The 23,625-nt window shown below is 44.2% G+C and overlaps 1 protein-coding gene across 2 annotated transcripts in view; it reads left to right on the top strand.

The window, feature by feature from the left end:
• PJA2 (praja ring finger ubiquitin ligase 2) overlaps positions 1 to 23,625 on the top strand; it is a 64,139-nt gene that overhangs the window by 14,763 nt on the left and 25,751 nt on the right. Inside the window, exon 2 of one of the 2 annotated variants that reach the window (XM_073549015.1) lies at positions 10,435 to 10,635. The exons of the other annotated variant lie outside the window; for it this stretch is intronic. Coding sequence (XP_073405116.1) covers positions 10,437 to 10,635 — 199 coding nt within the window. The 5' untranslated portion in view covers positions 10,435 to 10,436. The remainder of the gene's footprint in view (positions 1 to 10,434; positions 10,636 to 23,625) is intronic. 2 annotated transcript variants of the gene reach the window in all.

Below are 23,625 nucleotides of genomic sequence, written 5' to 3'. Positions count from 1 at the left end.
AAGTCCCCATATAAAGAAAAAAATCAGATCTTTTTCCGATGCATACATTTCTTTATATAAATAATAAAAGTATGCATATTTGGTATTGCCGCGTCCGTAAGGACCCGCTCTGTAAAACTGTCCCACTAGTTAACCTCTGTCAAAAATAAATAAAAAAAGAGGCACAAAACAATTCTTTATCATACTGCCAAACAAAGTACAATAAAACGCGATCAAAAAAATTAATGTAAATAACAATGGTACCGCTGAAAATATCATCTTGTCCCGCAAAAATCAAGCCGTCATACAGCTCCATCAGCTGAAAAATTAAAAAGTTATAACTCTCAGAATGAAGTGATTCAAAAATTATTTTTTCTATAAAATAGTTTTTATTGTGTAAAAGTGCTAAAACCTAAAAACAATATACCGTATTTTTCGCTTTATAAGACGCTCCGGATTATAAGACGCACCCCAAATTTTGAGGAGAAAAATAGGAAAAAAACTTTTTTTTTTTAATAAAATGGTGGTGCATCTTATAATCCATGCGTCTTATTGCTTACCGGGGTTGGTGATGGAGGAGGCCGGAGTGGAACATTGCTGCTGGGATGAGGGGGTGTTTTGATGTGCCGGTGTCTGATACTGCCGCCGTCCTCTGTCCCCTGATGCTTGCTGCCCCGGCGCTGTCCCTCTGTGCTTGCCACCACCGCCGCGCTCTGTCCCACGGTGCCTGCCACCACCGCCGTGCTCTGTACCCCGGTTCCGCTGCCGGTGTCTGATACTGCCGCCATCCTCTGTCCCCCAGTGCTTGCTGCCGCGGTGCTCTATCCCTGGTGCTTGCTACCACCGCCGCGCTCTGTACCCCGGTTCCTACCGCCACCGCCGCGCTCTGTTCCCCGGTGGTTGCTGCCACCGACGCGCTCTGTCCCGCTCAGCGTGGGGGGTCTCTGCCGCTCCATGCCTGCTTTCCTGTGGATTTCTTCCTGGAAAATGGCCGCCGCGCATGCGCAGATGGAGATCTCGGCACGGAAATCTCGGGAAGTGAGCGTGGCGGTGGCGGCAACCACCGGGGGACAGAGCGTGGCGGTAGGAACTGGGGGACAGCGCAGCGGCAGCATCAGGGGACAGCGCCGCGGCAAGTACTGGACAATCTCAGCGGCAGCACAGAAAGGTATATCCTCTTTCCATTTTCCCCTCAAATTTGGGGGGAAAAAAAGTGCGTCTTACAAAGCGGAAAATACGGTAAGTTTGGTATTGCTGTAATCATACTGACCTGAAGAATAAAGCTGCCTTACCAATTTTACCACAAGCAGAACGGCATAAAAAATCCTGAATTGCTGGTTTTTGTTCATTCTGTCTCCCAAAAATCGGAATAGAAAGTGATCAAAAAATGTCATGTGCCCGAAAATGGTACCAATAAAAACATCAGCTCATCCTGGAAAAAACAAGCCATAACATGACTGTCAGCCAAAATATGGAAAAATTATAGCTCTCAATGTGGTGTTGCAAAAACTAATTTTCACAATAAAAAGCGTCTTTTAGTGTGTGACAGCAGCCAAACATAAAAACCCGATATAAATCTGGTATCGCTATAATCGCACTGACCTGAAGAATAGTCACCTAATCGCTCATATCGCGTTCTGCCTCCCAAAGATCACAGACTCGGCACACATGCGCTCTACACTGAGCGCTTACAATGAGGTTTCCGTGAAAATCTCTGAAATATGTGATTCAGATGGAAGCTCTGGCGGAGGATGCCCTATAATGAGGCAGATGGAGGCACTGTGGACATCATAGGACCTGTGATCCAACGGTGTCCATCTTTTTAGGATAAAAGTGCCGACAGCCACAGTTTTGCGCACTTTTGAAAAAAAGGACACCGCTGAACAGAGGGCAGATGGAGTCCAGAGTAACTCTGCTGCCTCATTATAGTGAATGGATCCATCGGGGGGTTTCATTTGTCATGTCACTCAGAGATTTAGATGGAAACCCCGATGTAAGTGCTCAGCATAGAGCGGTGGATAAATGTGATAAATGTTATGTAAAATGTTCCCAATAAAAGCTCCAGCTCAATCCACAAAAAAACAAGTTCCCACTCAGGTGTGTAATCTGTTAACAGAAAAATAGGGGTTTCCATGTTACTGGTAGTACAATGGCTCTGGAAAAGCGAAGTTTTTCCTTGCGCGCCCCCCCCCCCCCCAAAAAAAAAAAAAGAAATTTGTCGAATTCTGACCAAATCCCCCCTCTCCGTTCTGATCCCTATAGTGTGCATAAACCACATTTAGCCTCCATATGTTTGGCAATTCTATAGTGATGAGAGCCCTCTTAACTTACGGGTTCATGCCTCCAGAAGCACGAGCTGGGCATAACGTACTTGTGACTGCTGCAACGTGTATTGGTCACTACAACAGCATTTTTCAATTTCCACTCAACAACATCCACTTCTGCTTGTTTCTGGAAAACACCCATGGAGTCAAAATCGTCACTACACCTGTATATAACAGGGTCACTTGAGAAGGGATTCTGCTTTTCTAGCACTTGGGGGTTCTTTATATGGAGTCTGCAAACTATTCTAGGAAAATCTGTGCTCCAGGAGGCAAATTCCGCTCATATGGGGTAGTTCTACACTCAGCAGAAATTGTGGAACAAATTTTGGTGCCATTTTTACCATTTTCCCAGTATGAAAATTTGTGTTTGACACAATTTTATTGGTAAAAATGTAGCTTTTTTTTTCTTCACTGCCCAATGGTATAAAATTCTAAAAGAGATTTTTTTTTTTTTTAATCGCATTGCATTCGTCCGATTTAATCGCTAGTGTGACCCCGGCCTTACCCTTGTGAAAGTAAAAAAAAAAAAACATAGGTCTAATGGAAGTTTTTTGTGAAAGAAAAGTAAATGTTTGCTTTTTCCTTCCACATTCCAAAACTTCCTGTGAAGCAACTGAAGGGTTAATAAACTTCTTGAATGTGGTTTTGAGTACCTTGATGGGAGCAGTTTTTAGAATGGTGACACTTTTAGGTATTTTCTGTCGTATAGACCCCTCAAACTCACTTCAAATGTGAGGTGGTCCCTAAAAAAAATAGTTTTGCAAATTTTGTTGTAAAAATGAGAAACCACGGGTCAACTCTGTCTCCGAGTGGTGACAGATGAAACCCCAGATGGATCTATTTGGGTATGTGCACTCATTGCGGATTCTGCTGTGGATTTTGCTAAATCCGCAGGTAAAATGACCTGTGTGTTACCTGTGGATTTAGTGCAGATTTACTGCGGATTTTCTGCAGGTTTTTGTGCGGATTCCTATAATAAGCAGGTGTAAAAACGCTGCGGAATCTGCAGAAAGAATTGACATGCTGCGGATTTTTCCGCAGCATGTGCACAGCGTTTTTTATTTTACATTGAATATAATGGTACTGTACACCGCAGGAGCATCTGCTGCGGATCCACACCAGAATCCGCAACGTGATAAACCAGAAAAGAGGCATGTAAATAGGAGGGATCACCAATAAAAAATAATGAAATACAAGATAATAAACTTTTTATTAGTCATCCAAAACAAACAACATGCAGTGCAAATATAAAAACAATTAAAACCGCACAGTTGCGTTCATTTTACATACCCAAAAAGAGGGGGTAATAACCTCTGCACAAACCCTTCATAATTCTATGTATTACAAATGTGCTTACAATACACGTGGTATAGAAATATACAGTCTGTCAACAATTAATGAAAAAACCATACACTCCACCTTCCACCTAGTACGATAATGGATGCAAAATACCTGGTAAGTCTAACAAAATATTAGAACAAGCAAACTATTCAAAGAAGCACAAATCCTGGTTGTCAAATTGCCCCTGGCATATAAAAAATGCTCAATCCCAAATGAAGGCAAAGGGGTTGATAAAGGTATAAAGCTACTGTTGCAATATGAACAGGCCAATGATCAAGGGTCCCAATTGCAAATGGCCCCCTCTATACATCCTGTTAGGAGCAAAATAATGCTGGCAGGTAAAACCCTGGTCTGGTAACTGCTCCTGATGAAGCCAGTTGTTCTGGCGTAACGTGTCGGGCGTTTCCTCTGCCTCTGCCTCACCACTCCTCACTCCTACCTTCACTGGTTACCGGACCAGGGTTTTACCTGCCAGCATTATTTTGTTCCTAACAGGTTGTATAGAGGGGGCCATTTGCAATTGGGACCCTTGATCATGCCAGGGTTTGTGCAGAGGTTATTACCCCCTCTTTTTGGGTATGTAAAATGAACGCAACTGTGCGGTTTTAATTGTTTTTATATTTGCACTGCATGTTGTTTGTTTTGGATGACTAATAAAAAGTTTATTATCTTGTATTTCATTATTTTTTATTGGTGATCCCTCCTATTTACATGCCTCTTTTCTGGTTTATGTTGTTGGTCTATAGCATGTAATTGGTGATCCCATACAGTGGTGCCCTCCACAATTTTTTGAGAATCCGCAACGTGTGCACAGACCCTAATGAGGCAGCAGAGTTACTCTGGACTCAGTCTGCCTCTGTTCCGTGGTGTCCTTTTCAGTAGTGCACAAAACTGTGGCCGATGGCACTTTTATGGAATCCTAAAAAGACGGACACCACCGTATCACAGGGCAGACGGCGTCCACAGTGCCTCCATCTGCCTCATAGGGAATCTTCCCCGGGGGTTCTGTCTGAATCACATATTTTCAGAGATTTAGATGGAAACCCCAGTGTAAGCGCTCAGCATAGAGCGCATGACAAATGTGTGCCGAGCCTTACTGTGATCTGCGATGGGAGGCAGAATGAAAAAAATCAACAGCATGTGAAAAAATTGGTTTTCTTTATTTTTTACACCGTTCCTCGTGTGGTTTGTGATTAGGCGACTTTATTCTTTGAGTCGGTGCAATTACAGCAATACCAGATTTATATCGAGTTTTTATGTTTGGCTGCTGTCACACACTAAGGCTATGTGCCCACGCTAGCGTTTTTAAACGCTCAGGAAAAGGATCCCCTTTCCCAGAAAACGCGCGTCTTTTTCTGCGCGTTTCTTGTGCGTTTTTTGACGCGTTTTTGGCGCGTTTTTTGACGCGTGATTTCTGGGAACATTGGGGATGGCTAAAAACTCTGAGCAATGCGGGAATTAATGAGCATGCTGCGTTTTTAGCCGCTAAGCGATTCCTGAGCGGTTAAAAACGCATGCATCGGCACAAAAAGCCAAAAACGCATGCTAATTAATTTGATGCATCTATTAAGCATTTCTGCAGCGTCTGATCCGGCTCAAACGCTGCGGAAACGCTTAACAAAACGCATCGTGGGCACACAGCCTAAAAGACGCTTTTTATTGTGAAAACTAGTTTTAGCATCACCATGTTTTGAGTGCTGTAATTTTTTCATATTTCGGCCGACAGAGGCATGTTAAGGCTTGTTTGAGCTGACATTTTGGGCAAATTACTTTTTTTTTTTTTTTTTTATTCCTTTCTATCCCGATTTTTGGGAGACAATGAACAAAAACCAGCAATTCAGGAATTGCTTTTTGTTTGTTTTTTTTATATAGTTCGTGTGCTAAAATTGGTAAGGCAGCTTTATTCTTCGGGTCAAAATGATTACAGCAATACCTAATTTATATTATTTTTTTTTTTTATGTTTTGGCACGTTCACGCAATAAAAACTATTTTGTAGAAAAAATTATTTTTGCATCGCTTTATTCTGAGAGCTATAACTTTTTATTATTTTTCTTCTGACGGAGCTTTATGGCGGCTTGTTTTTTGCGGGTCAAGGCGACTTATTCAGCGGTACCACTTTCAATCTTTTTGATCGCATTTTATTGCACTTTTTGTTCGGCTGTATGATGAAAGAGCATTGTTTTTCTCTTTTTTTTTTCTTTACGGTGTTCACTGAAGGGGTTAACTAGTGGGACAGTTTTATAGAGCGGGTCGTTACGGACACGGCGCGATACCAAATATGTGTACTTTTTTATTTTTATTTACATAAATTTATTGGAAAGATGTTTATTCTTTATTTAGGGATATTTAAAAAAATATATATATATATTTTTACACATTCTAATATATATTAGCACAGATTGTGGGCATTGATGTGGGATGTCAGTTGTTACATACGGCGTGAGGCCGCGCGATTGTGCCACCTTAGATATACTGCTCTTTGCGGGAACTCACCTCCCGCAGAGCAGTATATGTATGGCGCATGTCGGGAAGGGGTTAATCACACTGACAGCAGCATTTAATATGCGCCCATCAGTGTGTTCAAGGCAGGATAGCTCTGATGGGTTGCCAAGACAGCCGGTAGTATGCTGAAAACCTCAGTGCTTGTCATGTCTAGTTTCCTATGTATGCCAGCTTGTAGCTGGCACTCATAGGAGATTGTGACAAATAGCTATACACAGCAGTGCACTGCTATGTGTAGCACGAGCGATCAGCTGACTGCAGCTTCAAGTCCCCTAAGGCTTGTTTCAGACATCAGTTTTTTTTTTGTGTCAGTTAAAATCCGCCAAAATGGCGGAAAGCGGATCCGTTGGTAACTGATGTCAACGGATGCCACCGGACCGTTTTTTTTGACGGATCCGTCGAATGAAGAATTTTAAAGGAACCACTGCCCGGGAAGGTGAGAGAGAGAATTTTTTCTGTCTGCCAGAAATGATTTCAGGGTTAAATTTCCAGCTGATTTCATTCCTCCGGGCATGCGCACTATAAAAATGCGGATCCTGCAGCACAAAAAACGTTACATGGTCCGTCCAGGCATCTCGGTGGACGCAAAAAATTGTCGGATCAGCAAAAAAACGGATCCAACAGATGGCAATCCGTCAAGATCCGCCGGTAATGCAAATCCATGGAGAAAAAACGGATCCGCCAAAAAAAAATGGCAGATCCGTTTTTTTGCAAAAACGGCGGATTTTGACTGATGGCCAAAAACGCAAGTGTGAAACAGGCCTAAGAGGGCTATTAAATACAGTAAGAACTTGAAAGGGGAAATTCTATGTCTCAAATATTCAAATACCACATCATCGTCTAATAAGGCCAGGAACTAACTCACATACAGTATGGTTCCCTCCCGTTATCAAATAAAGTTTTTAAGAATGTTGCGTATTCCCAATAAAATGGAAACAGAAAAACTAGAGTAGCCATAAACCACAAAGAAAAAGTGTTAAAAAGACCATTGTCAAACTTTATACAAATTCAATAAGACATCATACATTTATATTGAAAAAATCAAACCGGTAGCAAGGAGGAACCTCCAAAGACCGACAGCAAGCCAACCCGTAAACTTTAGACAGAGTAATGAGAACCCGATATAGAAACATGAACAAGCCCAATGGTTAAGGCTATGTGCCCACGTTGCGTGTTAAAACGCACACTGAAAACCGGACTCCTTCTCAGAAATCGCGCGTTTTTTTCCGCGCTATTTCACCGCGATTCTGTTCGCGATTTTGCCGCGATTTTCTCAAGCACTTTCCAAGCGATTTGAAGCATCGCTTGGAAAGTGATTGACAGGTTGGTGACACTCGTCAAACATAGTGTTTGACAAGTGTGACCAGCTTTTTACTATTGAGGCTGCTTATGCGGCATCAATAGTAAAAGATAAAATGTTAAAAATGATAAAAAAAAATTAAAAATCGGGGTATATTTACCTTCCGACGTCCCGCGCTGCCATCCCGGGCCTCAACGTTCCCAGTAATGCCTTGCGAGACCTGTGATGACGTTGGTCTCGCGTTACTATAGCGATCTCGCGAGACCGCTAAAGTAACGCGAGCCTACGTCATCACAGGACCTTGCCGCAAGGCATTACTGGGAACGCTTAGGCCGGGAATGCAGCGCGGGACGTCGGAAGGTAAATATACCCCGATTTTTTTTTTTTTTTTTTTTTTTTTTTTTTTTTTTTTTTTTTTTTTTTCAGGGGTATGGTACCCAGGGCCTGGAGGACAGTCTCCTCTCCTCCACACCGTGGGTACCAACCGCACATGAGACGCTTAACTTCGGGCATAGCCACATGCGGGAAGTAAGCGATTCTCATGCATTCCTATGGGTGCGGAATCGCGGCAATTCTTTGCGATTCCACACAAAAGAATGATCATGCTGCAATTTTTTTTTTTTTTTTCCGCTCTGCGATTCCGCCACGGAAAAAAGCGCAGCATTAGCACAGCATGTGCGGAATGCCATAGGAATGCATGGGGGGCGGTCTGTACACGATTTTTAAACGTTTTTGCAGCGTTTTCGCGCCAAAAATCACAGCAAAAACGCTTAAAAATCGCATCGTGAGCACACAGCCTAAATCTGCATGAATACTAGATATTAGTTAGGCACCTCCCCTTGAGAAAGCCGTGGCAAAACGTGTGTATCGGGGATCAGCAGGGCACTCCATGTTATATTTGACATGGTAAGTGGCAGTTTACATTTCAGTGATTCATTAGGGGTCGTGCATAATTACTTATGTTGACATATGCAGGATTCACTTGGACACTTAAGGCCCCTTTACATTTGGCGATGCACGAGCGATCCGACCCGGTCAGGATCGCTGGTGCATCGCTAAATGATCGCTAGTGAGCTGTCACACAGGCAGATCTCACAGCGATGCAGCAGCGACGCAGCGCACGATACTCACCTTTCACACACAGCGATCCTGACGTCCTCCCGCCCGCCTCCACACTTCGCTCGTCGTCACAGCAGGAAGCTGACGACGAGAAATGGAGCCGGACATTCTCGCGCGATCAGCGATGGACAGCGGGGGAGCCGGTCGGAGGTAAGTATCACACATAGCAATATCGCTATAACGTCACAAAATCGGTGACGTAATAGCGATATCGCTATGTGTAAAACCCCCTTTATTTCTGGCACCTTATTTAGTTTGGCACAAGCACTTTCTTTTTATCTAGTATTCATGCAGATTTAGCCATTGGGCGTTTTCATGTTTCTATATCGGGTTCTCATTACTCTGTCTAAAGTTTATGGGTTACCTTGCTACCTGTCTTTGGATGTTCCTCCATGCTACCTGTTTGATTTTTTGCAATCTAAATGTATGATGTGTTATTGAATTTACATAAACATATATATATTTTTTTTTTTTAAATATGAAAAAAAAGTTAAAAGTTCAAATGACCACCGCTTTTGCATCATTAAAAATAGAAAAAAATAAAAATACACATTTGGTATTGCTACGTTCGTGAATGTGCAATTTATCAAAATATATAATAAATGAACCTGTTCAATAAATGGTGTAGGGGAAAAAAATGTTAAACTTTTTTTTTTTTCTTTTATGCTACTGCAACATTACAATATAATGCAATAAGAGCCAATCAAAACCTCATATCTACCCCAAAATGGTATCAGTAAAACATCGGCTCAGGGTGCAAAAAATAAGCCCTCACACAGACCCAGATCCCTAAAAATGATAAAAGCATTTTGGGTCTCGGAAAATCGCGACACAAGCAAGTTTTTTGTCTTTATTATTTTGCAAGTTTCCGAATCTTTTTTTCAACACTTAAGTTTTTTTTCCGTTGATCATATTATTAATTACCAGGTCTGTTTTACAATGTAGTCAACGTGGTAAATGACCCCACCCCAAGAAAAAAAGAATTGTGAAATTTGCATTTTTTTGCAATTTCAATGCATTTGGAATTTTTTTTTTTACAGCTTTCCAGTCCATAACGATTAAAATTAATGATGTTATTTAAAAGTACAACTTATCCCTCAAAAAAAGTCCTCATAATGCTATGTGGACTGAAAAAAAAATATGGCGCATGGAAAGTCACCCAAGAGTGAAGGGGTTAATCTGTCAAATCCGTTGCCATAATTAGGCATTGATCTTTGTTCTCTAGTTGGGAAACCTGGAATGCGAACCTCCATGTGTGTGGTTTTATCGTCCGCACCATGATGAAAGCAAATTTTTACTCAATTGCATGCCTGTACTGCCAGGTCCTCTGATGGCTGACTCAGTGGTCAAGTGCTCTTGGCTCACTGCAATAAGCACTTCCAGGCCCTCCCCTCTGAGGGCTCCTGAGCTACGGGTTTAGCGGGTTTGTGGTTGAACGCTATGGCACACGCTGCGGATTTGGCCTCTGCGGATCCGCAGCAGTTCTGCAGACAATGTACAGTACAGTGTAAGTCTGTGATGTACATTCTGCTGTGCACATGCTGCGGATTTTCAACTGTGGAAAAGCTGCGGTTTTGAATCTGCAGATAGAATTGACATGTCAATTCTTTCTGCGGATTCCGCTGCGGTTTGCCACCTATTCCATTGTCCAGGTGGCAAACCGCAGGGGAAAACCACAGGCCAATCCGCAGGTAAAATCGCAGGTCATTTTACCTGCGGATCCGCAGATACAAATCCGCCTGTGAATCCGCAGCGTGTGCACATAGCCTAAAAAGATGGTATAAGGAAAAAAATTCTACGCGCCCATTAGTTGTATCAGTTTTTCTCTACATACAGATATGCTTGATAATATAGTGATTTCTTTGCAGGAATGGGTCAGGAATCCTGTAAATCTTCCTGGCCTAAACCATCAGGTGGCTATCAGTCAGTCACAGGGAGGCGATATGGAAGAAGACATGCTTATATCAGCTTTCGACCCGCTTTGGAAAGCCCACATCGAACTTCATCGCACCAGGGGAGAGAAATCGAGGGCTTGGAGTTGGACAGCGTGCAAATAGAGAAGGATTTAAGTGTGTGATATGTTATTCTTTGTTGTTTGTGCATTGTGATCTAATTGTTGGCAATGCAAATTGTTTTTTAGTGTCTTCATTTATTAGTTTGCAGTTTTAATGACCTGTTTGTTATAATAGGGCGGATTCCCAGAAGAGTGTTTTATGTGAGAAAAAAATAATTTTGTGTGAAGTCACTTAGAGGTCCTGTCACCAGGTCAAGTCGCTAGTGTTTTGCTTTTTTTCCTCTTGCTTCCATAAGAATTTGTTGTGTAATCTTTTTTAAATCCAACATGTGGTGCCAGAGATATGATCCTTTGTAGCTAGTGTTGTTTTTTTATGGTCTTTACAAGGAGGTATGTCTCGCAGGATTCCCTAGGGGTGTGTATTTAACACCTGTCTTCCTTATTATTGTGTGAGCAATTCCCCGTTGAAAGACCATTAACTAAAAAGGCCCATATCTTTGCATACTGTATGTTGGATTTAAAAAGGGGTACAAAAACATAATCAGTGGGCGTTAAATAAGAGCAAAAACTTGCTATGTAGACCTTATGGTTGTTCCTCTATAAAAGCCCATGGATCCCAAGAATCGGATGATTATAGACCATACCTCCGGTATAAAGCATATTTAGTAGAAAAATATCAGTACTAAATGCACTGCTAACATAGTTTTTTTTTTTTTCTAGTGCTGATTTTTTTTTTCTTATTTTTGGGTCAGTGGCATTGGTATTTTTCAAGTACGGTAGTTTATGGTGGTTTTCATCCACTGTTCGTCATTAATGTGTTCCTAACAGCATAAATGGGCAAAATTGCAAAGTGCTTGTAAAAACAAAGCAAACTGCTAAATTAGTTGCTAATAAAAATCCCCTGGTCTCAAAAACAAAGGGATTTTAATTTTGTTTACGGCTCGATTGCTATGTTACCAGCCACCTCTCTTGTCTTGTATCTCTGTGGTAGGTCTATAGAACACAGTCCACAGCTCTGGCAAGCACTTTGACATTCAGCTTGTAATTGCTGCTTTGAAGCTGACTGACCAAGCTTCTGAGCAAGACATCACCCCCAGGCCAGGTGGAAACCATAAGGCTGGTAATCTTGCAAATTGAGTATAAAGTACAAACTCTTAAGCCCCCGTCACACACAGCGATCTCGATAGTGAGATCGCTGCTGAGTCACAAGTGAGATCGCTGTTGCGTCACAAAACCAGCAACATCGCTGTGTGTGACACCTATCAGCTACCGGGTCCCCTGCCGGGTATCCCTGATCGTGCTCGAATGCCCTGGACTTTTTTTTGATCGTTGGTCTCCCGCTGGCCAGCACGCATCGCTGCATGTGGCAGGCGGGAGAGCAGCGATCAGCGAGCTCCCAGCTCGTATCCAAGGTAAACAGCGGGTTTCTAAGCGCAGCGCGGCTCTTAGAAACCCGCTGTTTACCTTGGTTACCAGCTCCCTGCACGAGCATGCTGGTATCTAAGGTACACAGCGACGCGCTCGTCGTCGCTGGTGCTGATCGCTGGTGAAGCTGCCTGTTTGGCAGCTCACCAGCGATCATGTAGGCTGACCTGGGATCAAGACGGGCAGCAAAGAAAACCAATTCTGTCCTATAAAAACATCAAGGACAGACTGCCATTTTGCAAGAAGTGTAGGGATTGGACTGCCGAGTACTAGAGTAAAGTTATTTTCCATGATGACACCCTCTTCAGATTATTTGTGGCATCTGAAAGAATGATTGTACAGAGAGGAAAAGGTAAGCGCTACCAAATTGTCATGCCAACAGTAAATCATCCGGAGACCATTCATGTGTAGGGTTATTTTTCATCCAAGAGAGTGGGCTCACCCACAATTTTGCCTAAGAATGTTACCATGAATAAAGAATGGTATCTAAACATCCTCCAGGAGAACCTTTTCCTAACCATCCAGGGGCAATCTGGTGATGAGCAATGCTTTTCCCAGCGTGATGGTGCGATCTTTCACAAGGAAAAAGTGATAACTAAGTGGCTCAGTGAACATTGACGTTTTAAGTCTCTGACCAGGAAACTCTCCAGATCTTTTCGAACCTCTGTATAATCCTCAAAAAAGTGGGTGAACAATCATAAACACAGAAATTTTGATAAACTCTAATGACTGATTAGGCAAAAATGGGTTCTCCTCAATCAGGATTTGACCCAGATGCTGATATCCAGCATGCCAGCACAAACTGAAGAAGTTTTGAAAAATACAAGTCAACATTGGAAATATTGAGGCCCCCATTCATCATTGCTGTTTCACCACTTTTCTGGAATAATATGCTCCTTATTAGTAGCTTTAGTATTTGTGCCTTATTCCCTATACTTTTTGCAACAGTTTTTTTTTTTCAATCTATATTTTTTTTCTTCAACAATTCTGGTTATTCTAGATGACTTAATGGCAAAAATGGAAGCTGGCACGTTTTAGGTGGGCTGTGCTATGCGAATGGAGAGCCTTGGGATTCCAAAACTGTCTTTATTATTAATAACCAGTTTGGAATCCCAGGCTATTCATTCCCAGAGCGCAATCCACCTAAATTTGCTAGCTTCCATTTTTGCCATTATATCTCTGAAAGAACCTTTTCCTACAGCCACTGGCGCTACCATTTATTACACCTATCCTTTTACCAGCCTGTATTGCCCTATTTTTATGTGCACTTCCTTTTCTTTGCTTTCCAGATGATTTAGGCAGATGCATAAAATGCAACTTTTCCCAAATGTCGCATTTTATTTTTATTTGTGCATCTCTCTCAAGTTCTTCCCCCCCAGAGTAAGGTTTCTGGAGGAATTCTCAATTTGGCGTATTTTTAAAGGATTTGTAAATTTTTGCTAGTTTTAAAAAGCTGGTTTAAAAGCAAAAAAGAGCAGTTAAAAAAAAAATTAAAGAACCACATTCACCATTTTGAAGAATTTGGTGCAAAAGATGTAGTCTTTCTTGAAGACTGGAGTTTTAAAAACTCTGTTGTACTGTAGATGTTTGCTCTGTGCAATCCGACCTTTCTTTTAGCTCTGTTAGGCTGTGTGCACACGCTGCGGATTCCGCTGCGGATTAATCCGCACGGATTTTGCAAAAACCGCAGATAATCCGCAGGTCCAAAGACCTGCGGATTATCTGCGGTTTTGCCTGCGGTTTGGTCCTGCGGATTAACTATCTCCACAATGGTGGAGATAGGAACCCGCAGCGGTTTCCGCAGAAAGAATTGACATGCAATTCTTTCTGCGGATTCAAAACCGCAGCAAATCCGCGCGGTTTTTTCCGCAGCGTCGGCACAGCGTTTTTTTTTTTTTCCCATTCAAATGAATGGTACTGTACACCGCAGCTAAAACTGCTGCGTGTCCGCAGCAGCCAAAACCGCTGCGGAAACGCAGCGGAATCCGCAGCGTGTGCACACAGCCTTACTGTCTTAATGGTTACAACTCTGGAGGCATTTGTCTTGACCAGGCCATGCACATTAGATAACTGTTACCTGAGTGACTGTTTGGCCAACATATAGTTCTTCTGACTCGGCCAAGCGTTCTTTTGTTCTCTATGGAGAGAGGAGTAAATTGCTGCTAGAATAATCTGGAAGTGGTTCATCTGCCTGCGATTAATTTACAACCACCCAAAATATAATCTACCATGGAACAGCCGGAGGCTCCATACATGAGATCGTTGGCTGAGTCTGCCAAAAGCGGTTGGTTGGGCCAACTTTTACCTAATGCGACAAGGGTCCTTTATTAGTTAGTTTCTGCACAGATAGATGAAAAAGAGACATGAGATGTTACCTGACCTTTGTTTACCGCACATAATACTTTTGTATTTAGACTATTTTCCAGAGGTTGAGTGTTTTGTGTTCTTATAATTTTTTTATAACTAGTTTATGATGAAAGTGAACATGTCAAAGATTGTATTCATGTTTCCATCCAGATGAAAGACTAGTGGCTTAGATGATTCCTCCCTGAGAGTCCTCAATGACTTTTATTATCTGATGCATTTCAAAGGGGAAAGTAACGCTTGTGAAAGCCATGTCGTTTAAATATTAGATTTTATTCTCCTGCAGAAAGAATTGCTGATAGTGACAGGATTGTAAATGTACAGATGACGAATACTTGCCTTGACTGACATTAACTCACCTGGGAATATGAGCTTGCACTTCAAAAGGCTGACTGCCTGAAAGGGCATAAAATTGAACTTCTCACTTCTTGTAAAAGTGTGGAATTACAGAAAGTTTAACTTTTTTTATATTGAAAAATATGAACTTTTCTATTGCTCTGCCTGCTTTTGTCCTGTAATTTTAATTTTGGCAGATGTACGAAAATGATGAATCCACTGAGGGCTATTGCTGGTTTAGAATTATGCATATAGATTAATTTGGCATCAATTCATTCTAACAACATTTATGAAGCTTAAAAGGGAACTACAGCAGACCCCACAAAAAGAGGAAAGAGTTGGCCTAATTATATTTAGCAAACTCAATCCATTTATAAAACATTCCAAACATTGAGTAGCATAAGTCCAGAGCAGGGATGTCAAACTCAAATACACAGAGAGACTAAATTAAAAACTTGTACAAAGTCACGAGTCAACCTTGATATTTGTTTAAAAACAAAAGAAAGGCTACAATAGAGGAAGTTTTTTTTTTCTTGTCAAGTACAACAATGAGCCTTTTGCTATGAAAACAAACTCATGTGGTTGTCCCACGACAAAGTACATTTTCATTACTAGATCTTGGAATGAAATATCAAAAATGGGGCACACTGGAATAATATGTAAGGATAAAGAGCCTTGAATAATACACATTATAAAAATATGATGCCCTCCCTGTGAATTTCTCCACAGTGCCCTCACGCACGGTATGGTGACCCTATCACAGTATGATTGCCCAACTGTGATCCTCACCCAGCCTTCCACACAGTATAATGGGCTCCATACAATCCTCTATACAGTAGAATGCCCCCCCCTTTGCCTTCCATACAGTGCAATGGCCCCATTTAGTCCGTCATACAATATAATAGGCCTTGCATTGCCTACCATACAGTGTAATGACCTCACATAGTCCTCCATACACTATATTGGCCCTTTCCTTGCCTTCCACACAGTATATCTTCCGTACAGTGTAATGGCCCCACATAGTCCTCAATACAGTACAATGGCCCCTATATTGCCTTCCATACAGTGTAATGGCCCTACATAGTCCTTCATACAGTATAATGGGCCCTTCATGGCCTTCAATACAGTGTAATGCCCCACATAGTCCTCCATACAATACAATGACCCCTTCATTGCCTTCCATACAGTACAATCGCCCCTTTATTGCCTTCCATACAGTATAATGGCCCCACATAATCCTCCATACAGTACAATGGCCCCACATAGTCCTCCATACATAACAATGGGCTTTGCCTTCCATGTGGTATAATGGCCTGTGAGAATCATGTGGGAATAGTGGATGAAGGCAGGTATATCTCTCCCAGATTCCTTTCCTATGTGGCCTAGTCTGGTCAGTATCGCACCTGCTTGCTAATGAATAATGGGAGGTGGATATAAAAGGATGCCAGGTGGTTGTGTGAGTGTCTCAGCCTGGGAACACAGAGAGCCTGTCTGTGTGAGAGACACACGTGAGTGAAAGCAGTGCCCACTGCAACTGTGGTTTGGCTGGACGGGAGAAGCCCGGCAGTTGGTAGTTAGTTTGTCCATTGTTTAGTTAGTGCCAGACAGGCAAGGATTTGTTTTATGTTTTATTTCCTTTTGCATTGCTTTCACCGTTAATAAACCTGACCCAGGGTTTAGTTACACCCGAATCCCAGCTCTGCGCCTGAGTTTCATGCTGAACGCACGTGACCTTTGACCCCAGCAAAGCCGATCCCGGAGTGTTTTATCACATTGTGGTGGAGAACGCGGGCATCACGTTGCAAGCATGAGCATGGAGGACGTGGTGAAAGCGCTGGTACAGTCCACCGCCGTCCAGCAAGAAGCTAATCGGGTGATGATGGCCCAGCTGAAGGAGTTGGTGGACATGACAGCTACCGATCGTTCGCTTCTCCAGCAGGTGGCGCAGCGCCTGGCAAGCTTACCTGAGGTTAACCTGGAAGCAGAGTCGAGAGTGATTCACGTGAGTCGGTACTGGCAGAAGATGACGACCGAAGATGACGTCGAGGCATACCTGACCACGTTTGAATGGACGGCGGTGCGAGAAAAGTGGCCGAAGGCACGATGGGCCGGCCTGATTGCCCCGTTTCTTTCCGGTGAGGCCCAAAAGGCGTATTATGGCTTGGACATGGACAAGTACCTGAGAGCTCTACCGCCAGCCCTGAGGAAGTGGGTAAGCCATGGAAATCCTACGACGGCAGATCAACTGGTGGATCTGGTTGAACGTTACTCCGTGGCGGAAGGACTCCGAGACGACGCTACCCCACCTCGTTCTTCATCATCTCCACGTGGAACCGGTAAGACTGTTCCAGGGAGTAGGGGAGATGGAAAAATCCCTAAGACAGTGGGGGAGGAAAACGGGACTGCCCGCACTGCGAGGCCGAGAGTAACGAACTATGGTCTAAGCAAGGGGCCCGTTAGGTGTTTCCGCTGCCAAGAGATGGGACATATTGCTGCGAACTGTCCGGTCACTACTGAACCCATGCAGTGCGACGTCACAGACTCTAAAAACCGCATGTCTATGGTTGCACGGGTAGTGAGTGTGAATGCCGGTCAAAAGGATGTGGAAAAACACTTGTGTGATTTAACTGTTGATGGCAAAAATGTGGTGGCATTGTTAGACTCGGGAAGTGTGGTGACTCTGGTGAAGGCCAGTCTGGTGTCAGCCCCGACTGGACCATCAGACAAATTTTCTGTAACGTGTGTGCATGGAGACACCTGTTCGTACCTCACCACGGTCGTATGCATTGCTACTTCCTATGGGTCTGTGCAACATAAAGTGGGACTCGTCCCGGCGTTATTGCATGATGTTATCCTGGGCCGGGATTTTCCCCACTTCTGGCAATTGTGGGAGAATCAGTTGATGCCCTCGGGTAATAGTGTACATGATTCTTCTCCCAGGGCGCGTGTGGGTCTCGAACCTCTGGAAGAGGTCTCCCCGGAAGACTCGGGGGAAGAGTCTGCGGGAAATGACTTGCAGTTCCCGTTTTCAGTCATGGCGGGTGATACGGAGGACACCGGGGAAGAGGAGGAGGCCGACAGCCGTCCACTTCCCCGTTTGCCGGATTTGGAAGTTCAGAAAGATGACTTCCAAAGCGAGCAAATAAAGGATCCTACCCTTTCTCAGGCTAGGACAAATGTAAAAGTGATAAATGGGGTACCCGTAGAACCTGGCTCTAGGCTGGCATATCCTTACATGGTTCTGGAGAATGATTTACTCTATCAGATAGAGAAAAAGGGAGAAGATACGGTGCAACTATTAGTCATGCCAAAACCCTACCGGCGGCAGGTGCTGGACCTGGCCCACGGACATGTGATGGGAGGTCACCTGGGAGTCCAGAAAACCACCGAAAGGATATTACACTGTTTTGTTTGGCCAGGCATGCATCACGATATTCGTGTATATTGTGAGTCTTGTCCTGACTGCCAAGCCTCTGCACCTAAGCCCCGGTTCTGTAGCCCTTTGGTACCCCTACCTATTATTGAAGTCCCGTTTGAGAGGATTGGGATGTATTTAGTTGGGCCCCTTCCACGGTCTGCACGTGGACACCAACATATCCTGGTCATCTTGGATTATGCCACTCGTTACCCGGAGGCCATCCCTTTGCGTAACACGGTCACCAAGACTATTGCCAAGGAACTGGTGCATGTGTTTAGTCGGGTCGGTATACCAAAACAGATACTCACCGACCATGGGACCCCCTTTATGTCCAGGGTAATGAAGGAGCTCTGCCGATTGTTACAAATCGAACCGTTACGCACATCCGTGTATCACCCTCAAACAGACGGGTTGGTCGAACGGTTCAATAAAGCTCTGAAGCAGATGTTGAGAAAGGTGATAGACAAGGATGGGAAGAACTGGGACTATTTACTTCCATATTTGCTTTTTGCCATCAGGGAAGTACCCCAGTCTTCCACGGGATTCTCGCCTTTCGAGTTATTGTACGCCCGATGTCCTTGTGGACTGTTAGACGTTGCAAAAGAAACCTGGGAGGGTCAGGTCACTCCGTTTAAAACAGTGATAGATCACGTCACACAAATGCAGGACCGTATTGCGGCTGTTATGCCTATCGTCAAAGAACACATGATGCAGGCTCAAGGAGCCCAAAAAAGAATCTCTGATAGGGGCGCCAAGATCCGTACGTTTGCACCCGGAGATAGGGTGTTGATCCTGGTCCCCACGGTGGACAGTAAGTTCCTGGCAAAGTGGCAGGGCCCCTTTGAGATTAAGGAAAGAGTTGGTGAAGTAAACTACAAAGTATACCAGGCAGGTAAACGGAAACCTGAACAGATTTATCATGTAAATCTGATAAAACCCTGGAAAGATCAGTCTGCCTTGTCAGCGGAGCTGGCCCGTCCCGTCTGCTCTCATACCGTACCGGAGGAACGGGTTGCAGAGACTCTCTCGGAGCGGCAAAAGACTGAGGTCAGGCAGTTTCTACTTCACAACCAAAAGTTTTTCTCGGAAAAACCTGGGCAGACTACGCTAATGAAACACGACATCGTAACGGAACCTGGTGTCACAGTTCACGTAAAGCCCTACCGAATCCCGGAAGCGCGCCGTGAAGCCGTTTCCCGAGAAGTGAAGGCAATGTTAGAGTTAGGTGTCATTGAGGAATTGCACAGTGCTTGGTCCAGCCCGATTGTGCTAATTCCTAAACCGAACGGCACCATCCGGTTCTGCAATGACTTCAGGAAACTGAATGCGGTCTCAAAATTTGATGCCTACCCTATGCCCCAGGTCGACGAGTTAATAGATCGGTTAGGAAAAGCCCTGTATATTACGACCCTAGACCTAACAAAGGGGTATTGGCAGATCCCTCTGGCGGAGGCTGCCAGAGAAAAGACGGCATTTGCTACCCCAGAAGGTCTATTTCAGTATGTGTATATGCCGTTTGGACTGCACGGAGCACCGGCGACTTTCCAGAGACTGATGGATCGAGTCCTGAGGCCACATAGGCAGTACGCTTCGGCCTATTTGGACGACATTGTCATTTACAGCTTGGACTGGGAGACTCATCTCCAGAAAGTACAAGCTGTGATTGACGACCTGTGGGAGGCAGGTCTCACCGCGAACCCCAAGAAATGTCACATCGGGCTAGAAGAAGCCCGGTATTTGGGGTATGTAATTGGGAGGGGTGTTGTTAAACCCCAGGTTGATAAGATTCAGGCGGTTCAGGACTGGCCACAACCTGTCAACAAGAAGCAGGTGCAAGCCTTCCTGGGGATCGCCGGCTATTATCGCCGGTTCATACCCAATTTTGCAGCCATCGCTACCCCCCTGACGGATCTTACAAAAGGGAAAGACTCCGTCATGATTAAATGGAGTTTAGCGGCTGAAGAAGCCTTCCATAGCCTAAAACGGGCACTTTGCTCTCAGCCCGTACTGGTGACTCCGGACTTCCGCAGCGAGTTTGTAGTACAAACGGATGCCTCGGATACCGGTATCAGGGCCGTACTCTCACAAGTGAGGGACGGAGTGGAACACCCAGACCTCTATCTCAGCAGGAAGCTGAATAAACACGAGCAAAAGTATGCAGTCGTAGAAAAAGAGTGCCTCGCCATTAAGTGGGCTCTAGAGGCCCTCAAATATTACCTGGTGGGCCGAAAGTTCAGGCTGATCACTGACCATGCCCCTCTCAAGTGGATGCACTTGAACAAGGAACGGAATAGCCGGGTGACCCGGTGGTTCCTTGCCCTGCAGGCCTACACTTTTACGGTGGAGCACCGCCCAGGGGTACAGATGGGAAATGCAGATGCCCTGTCCCGAGTGCACTGTTTGGCGGGTGTCATTGCTCGACCGGAGTGGTCTGAGCAGAGGGGGGGATATGTGAGAATCATGTGGGAATAGTGGATGAGGGCAGGTATATCTCGCCCAGATTCCTTTCCTATGTGGCCTAGTCTGGTCAGTATCGCACCTGCTTGCTAATGAATAATGGGAGGTGGATATAAAAGGATGCCAGGTGGTGTTGTGAGTGTCTCAGCCTGGGAACACAGAGAGCCTGTCTGTGTGAGAGACACACACGTGAGTGGAAGCAGTGCCCACTGCAACTGTGTTTTGGCTGGACGGGAGAAGCCCGCCAGTTGGTAGTTAGGTTGTCCATTGTTTAGTTAGTGCCGGACAGGCAAGGATTTGTTTTATGTTTTATTTCCTTTTGCATTGCTTTCACCGTTAATAAACCTGACCCAGGGTCAGTTACACCCGAATCCCAGCTCTGCGCCTGAGTTTCATGCTGAACGCACGTGATCTTTGACCCCAGCAAAGCCGATCCCGGAGTGTTTTATCACAGGCCCTATAAAGTATAATGAGCCCTGCATTGCCTTCCACACAGTGTAATGGCCCCACGTAGTCTTACATGCAGTATAATAGGCCCACATTACAAAGAAAATAATACTTGCCTCTCCCCAATACCCCGCTTCTCTGGTCTCTGCAGCGAGTTCTCTGAACCTCTGCTGTGCTTGGCACAGTGGGCACATTGTAGGGATGTCATCACACCCGCTGCGCTGAGATGTCAGACGCAGAGGATGGATTAGGGATCGTCAGCTGACTGCTCCCTCTTTAATCATTTGTTTTTGACTGTATTGGCATCCAATGAAAGTGCGATGGTGGGCCTGTCCGGGTTGGGGGCGATGTTTGGCAGAGGGGCATTATGGGCCAAACACACTCGCTATTGTTTACATTAGATTTTGTGTTTAATGCATTTTTTTTTAATTTAATATTGTTTTTAATAATATATATCACAATCTCTGGGTGTAAAATAAAAATGTGGTAATCTCCACACTAGCCACTTGGGCTATTTTTACTTTTTTTTTTTTTTTTTTTTTTAATTTGTTTTGTTTTTTTCTTCAGGAAATCCATATGTGCAATGGCAGCAATAGACTGACTGTATTTAGGCATGTAATGAGGATTTTCAAAAGTCATTGTGAAGGCAGGGGGGATGTGGATTAAAGGTGACCTCTCCTGATGTGATTAGTGGATTCTGTGTTATCAGCTGTGGTTAGGTGTTGCATGTCATTTGTAATCCTGCCTCTGATGATATTGAAAGTGAAGAAAGCTCTTCCTGAAATTACACAAAAGTATGAATCTAAAATGGCCCCGGTGGCCATTGTGAAAATTGCAAGATTGCAAAGTTTGTTTTGTATAGTCTGTCAGCCTAAACTAAGCACATAGCCTTGCAGGGGACATAGACTTTGTAAATGGCACACCTTTATTATAATCGCTGATTCCATTCCACAGACACTGCAGTTGCGTCACATATGCTGATTAGGGTGCTAGGTGACCTGGGTGTGGACACGAGGCTTAGGGTACCGTCACACTTGGCGACGCACCAGCGTTCCCCACAACGATGCAACCTGGTAGGGATCGCTGGTGCGTCGCTACGAGGTTGCTGGTGAGATGTCAGATCCCAACAGCGATGCAGCAATGATATGGAACGATATGACGGTCGTTGGGACCCTGTCTCTCAGACCTGTAGTATTGAGGTCTTTCTTCGTTGTCCCTGTCAAACACAGCGATGCATGCTGGCCAGCGGGACACCAGCGATCAAAAAATGGCCCAGGACATTCGAACACGATCAGCAAGATCGCAGCAGGGGCCCGATCGTCGTAGCGAGATCGCTGTTGCGTCACAAAATCGGTGATGCAACAGCAATCTCTCTATGTGAGACGGGGGGCTTTAGTGCACTTTACAAAGTGAGTCTGCATGCCCCCGCCGTGCACACTGGTTGTTTGCAACCCTTGTTTACCTGCAACAAGCCCTGATTGCAGAGAAAGCTCAGACTAGTCCCATCAGTCACAAGTTGATTAAACGTAGGGTACCGTTACACATAGCGACTCTCCAGCGATCCCGACAACGATAGTAAATCAAACCCCACTTTAACACCCCCTTAGATAGGTAAAAATAAAAAAATGTATGTTGGGCATGGGGTTAGGGGTGTAGTTAAAATTGGGGGATTTCACTGTTTAGGTACATCAGGGGGTCTGAAAATGTGACATGGCGCCACCATTGATTCCAACCAATTTTGTGTTCAAAAAGTCAAATGGTGCTCCCTCCATTCTGAGCCCTGCTATGCACCCGAACAGTTGCTTTCCCCCACCTACACTGGGGGAAAAAAAAGTATTTTGTTAGCCACCAATTGTGCAAGTTTTTGACATCATAGGTAAACCACAACTATGAGAGTCAAAATGAGAACACAAATCCAGAAAATCACCTTGTCTGATCTGGCAAGATTTATTTTGCAAATTATGGTGGAAAATAAGTATTTGATCATTAACAAAAGTTCATCTCAATATTTTGTTATATATCCTTTGTTGGCAATGACAGAAGTTTTCTGTAAGTCTTGACAAGGTTGGCACACACTGTTGGTGGTATGTTAGCCCATTCCTCCATGCAGATCTCCTCTAGAGCAGTGATGTTTTGGGCCTGTCACTGGCCAACATGGACTTTCAAATCCCTCAAAGTTTTCTGTGGGGTTGAGATCTGGAGACTGACTAAGCCACTCTAGGACCTTCATATGCTTCTTACAAACCACTCCTTCATTGTCCTGGCGGTGTGCTACGGATCATTATCATGCTGAAAGACCCATCCACATTTCATCTTCAGTGCTTGCTGAAGATGAAAGGTGGTTTGCACTCCAAATCTCCCGATACATGGCACCTTCAATTCGTTCATGTACACGGATCAGTCGTCCTGGTCCCTCTGCAGAGAAACAGCCCCAAAGCATGATGTTGTCACCCCTATGCTTCACAGTAGTTATGGTGTTCTTTGAATGCAACTCGGCTTTCTGTCTCCTCCAAACATGGCGAGTTTTGTTTCTACCAAACAGTTCTACTTTGGTTTCATCAGACCATATGACATTCTCCCAATACTCTTCTGGATAAT

Source organism: Dendrobates tinctorius, unplaced genomic scaffold, assembly GCF_039654945.1.
Source record: "Dendrobates tinctorius isolate UK_male_01 unplaced genomic scaffold, ASM3965494v1 ptg000003l, whole genome shotgun sequence".
Lineage (NCBI taxonomy): Eukaryota > Metazoa > Chordata > Amphibia > Anura > Dendrobatidae > Dendrobates > Dendrobates tinctorius.
This window is presented reverse-complemented; position numbering and strand designations above follow the sequence as displayed.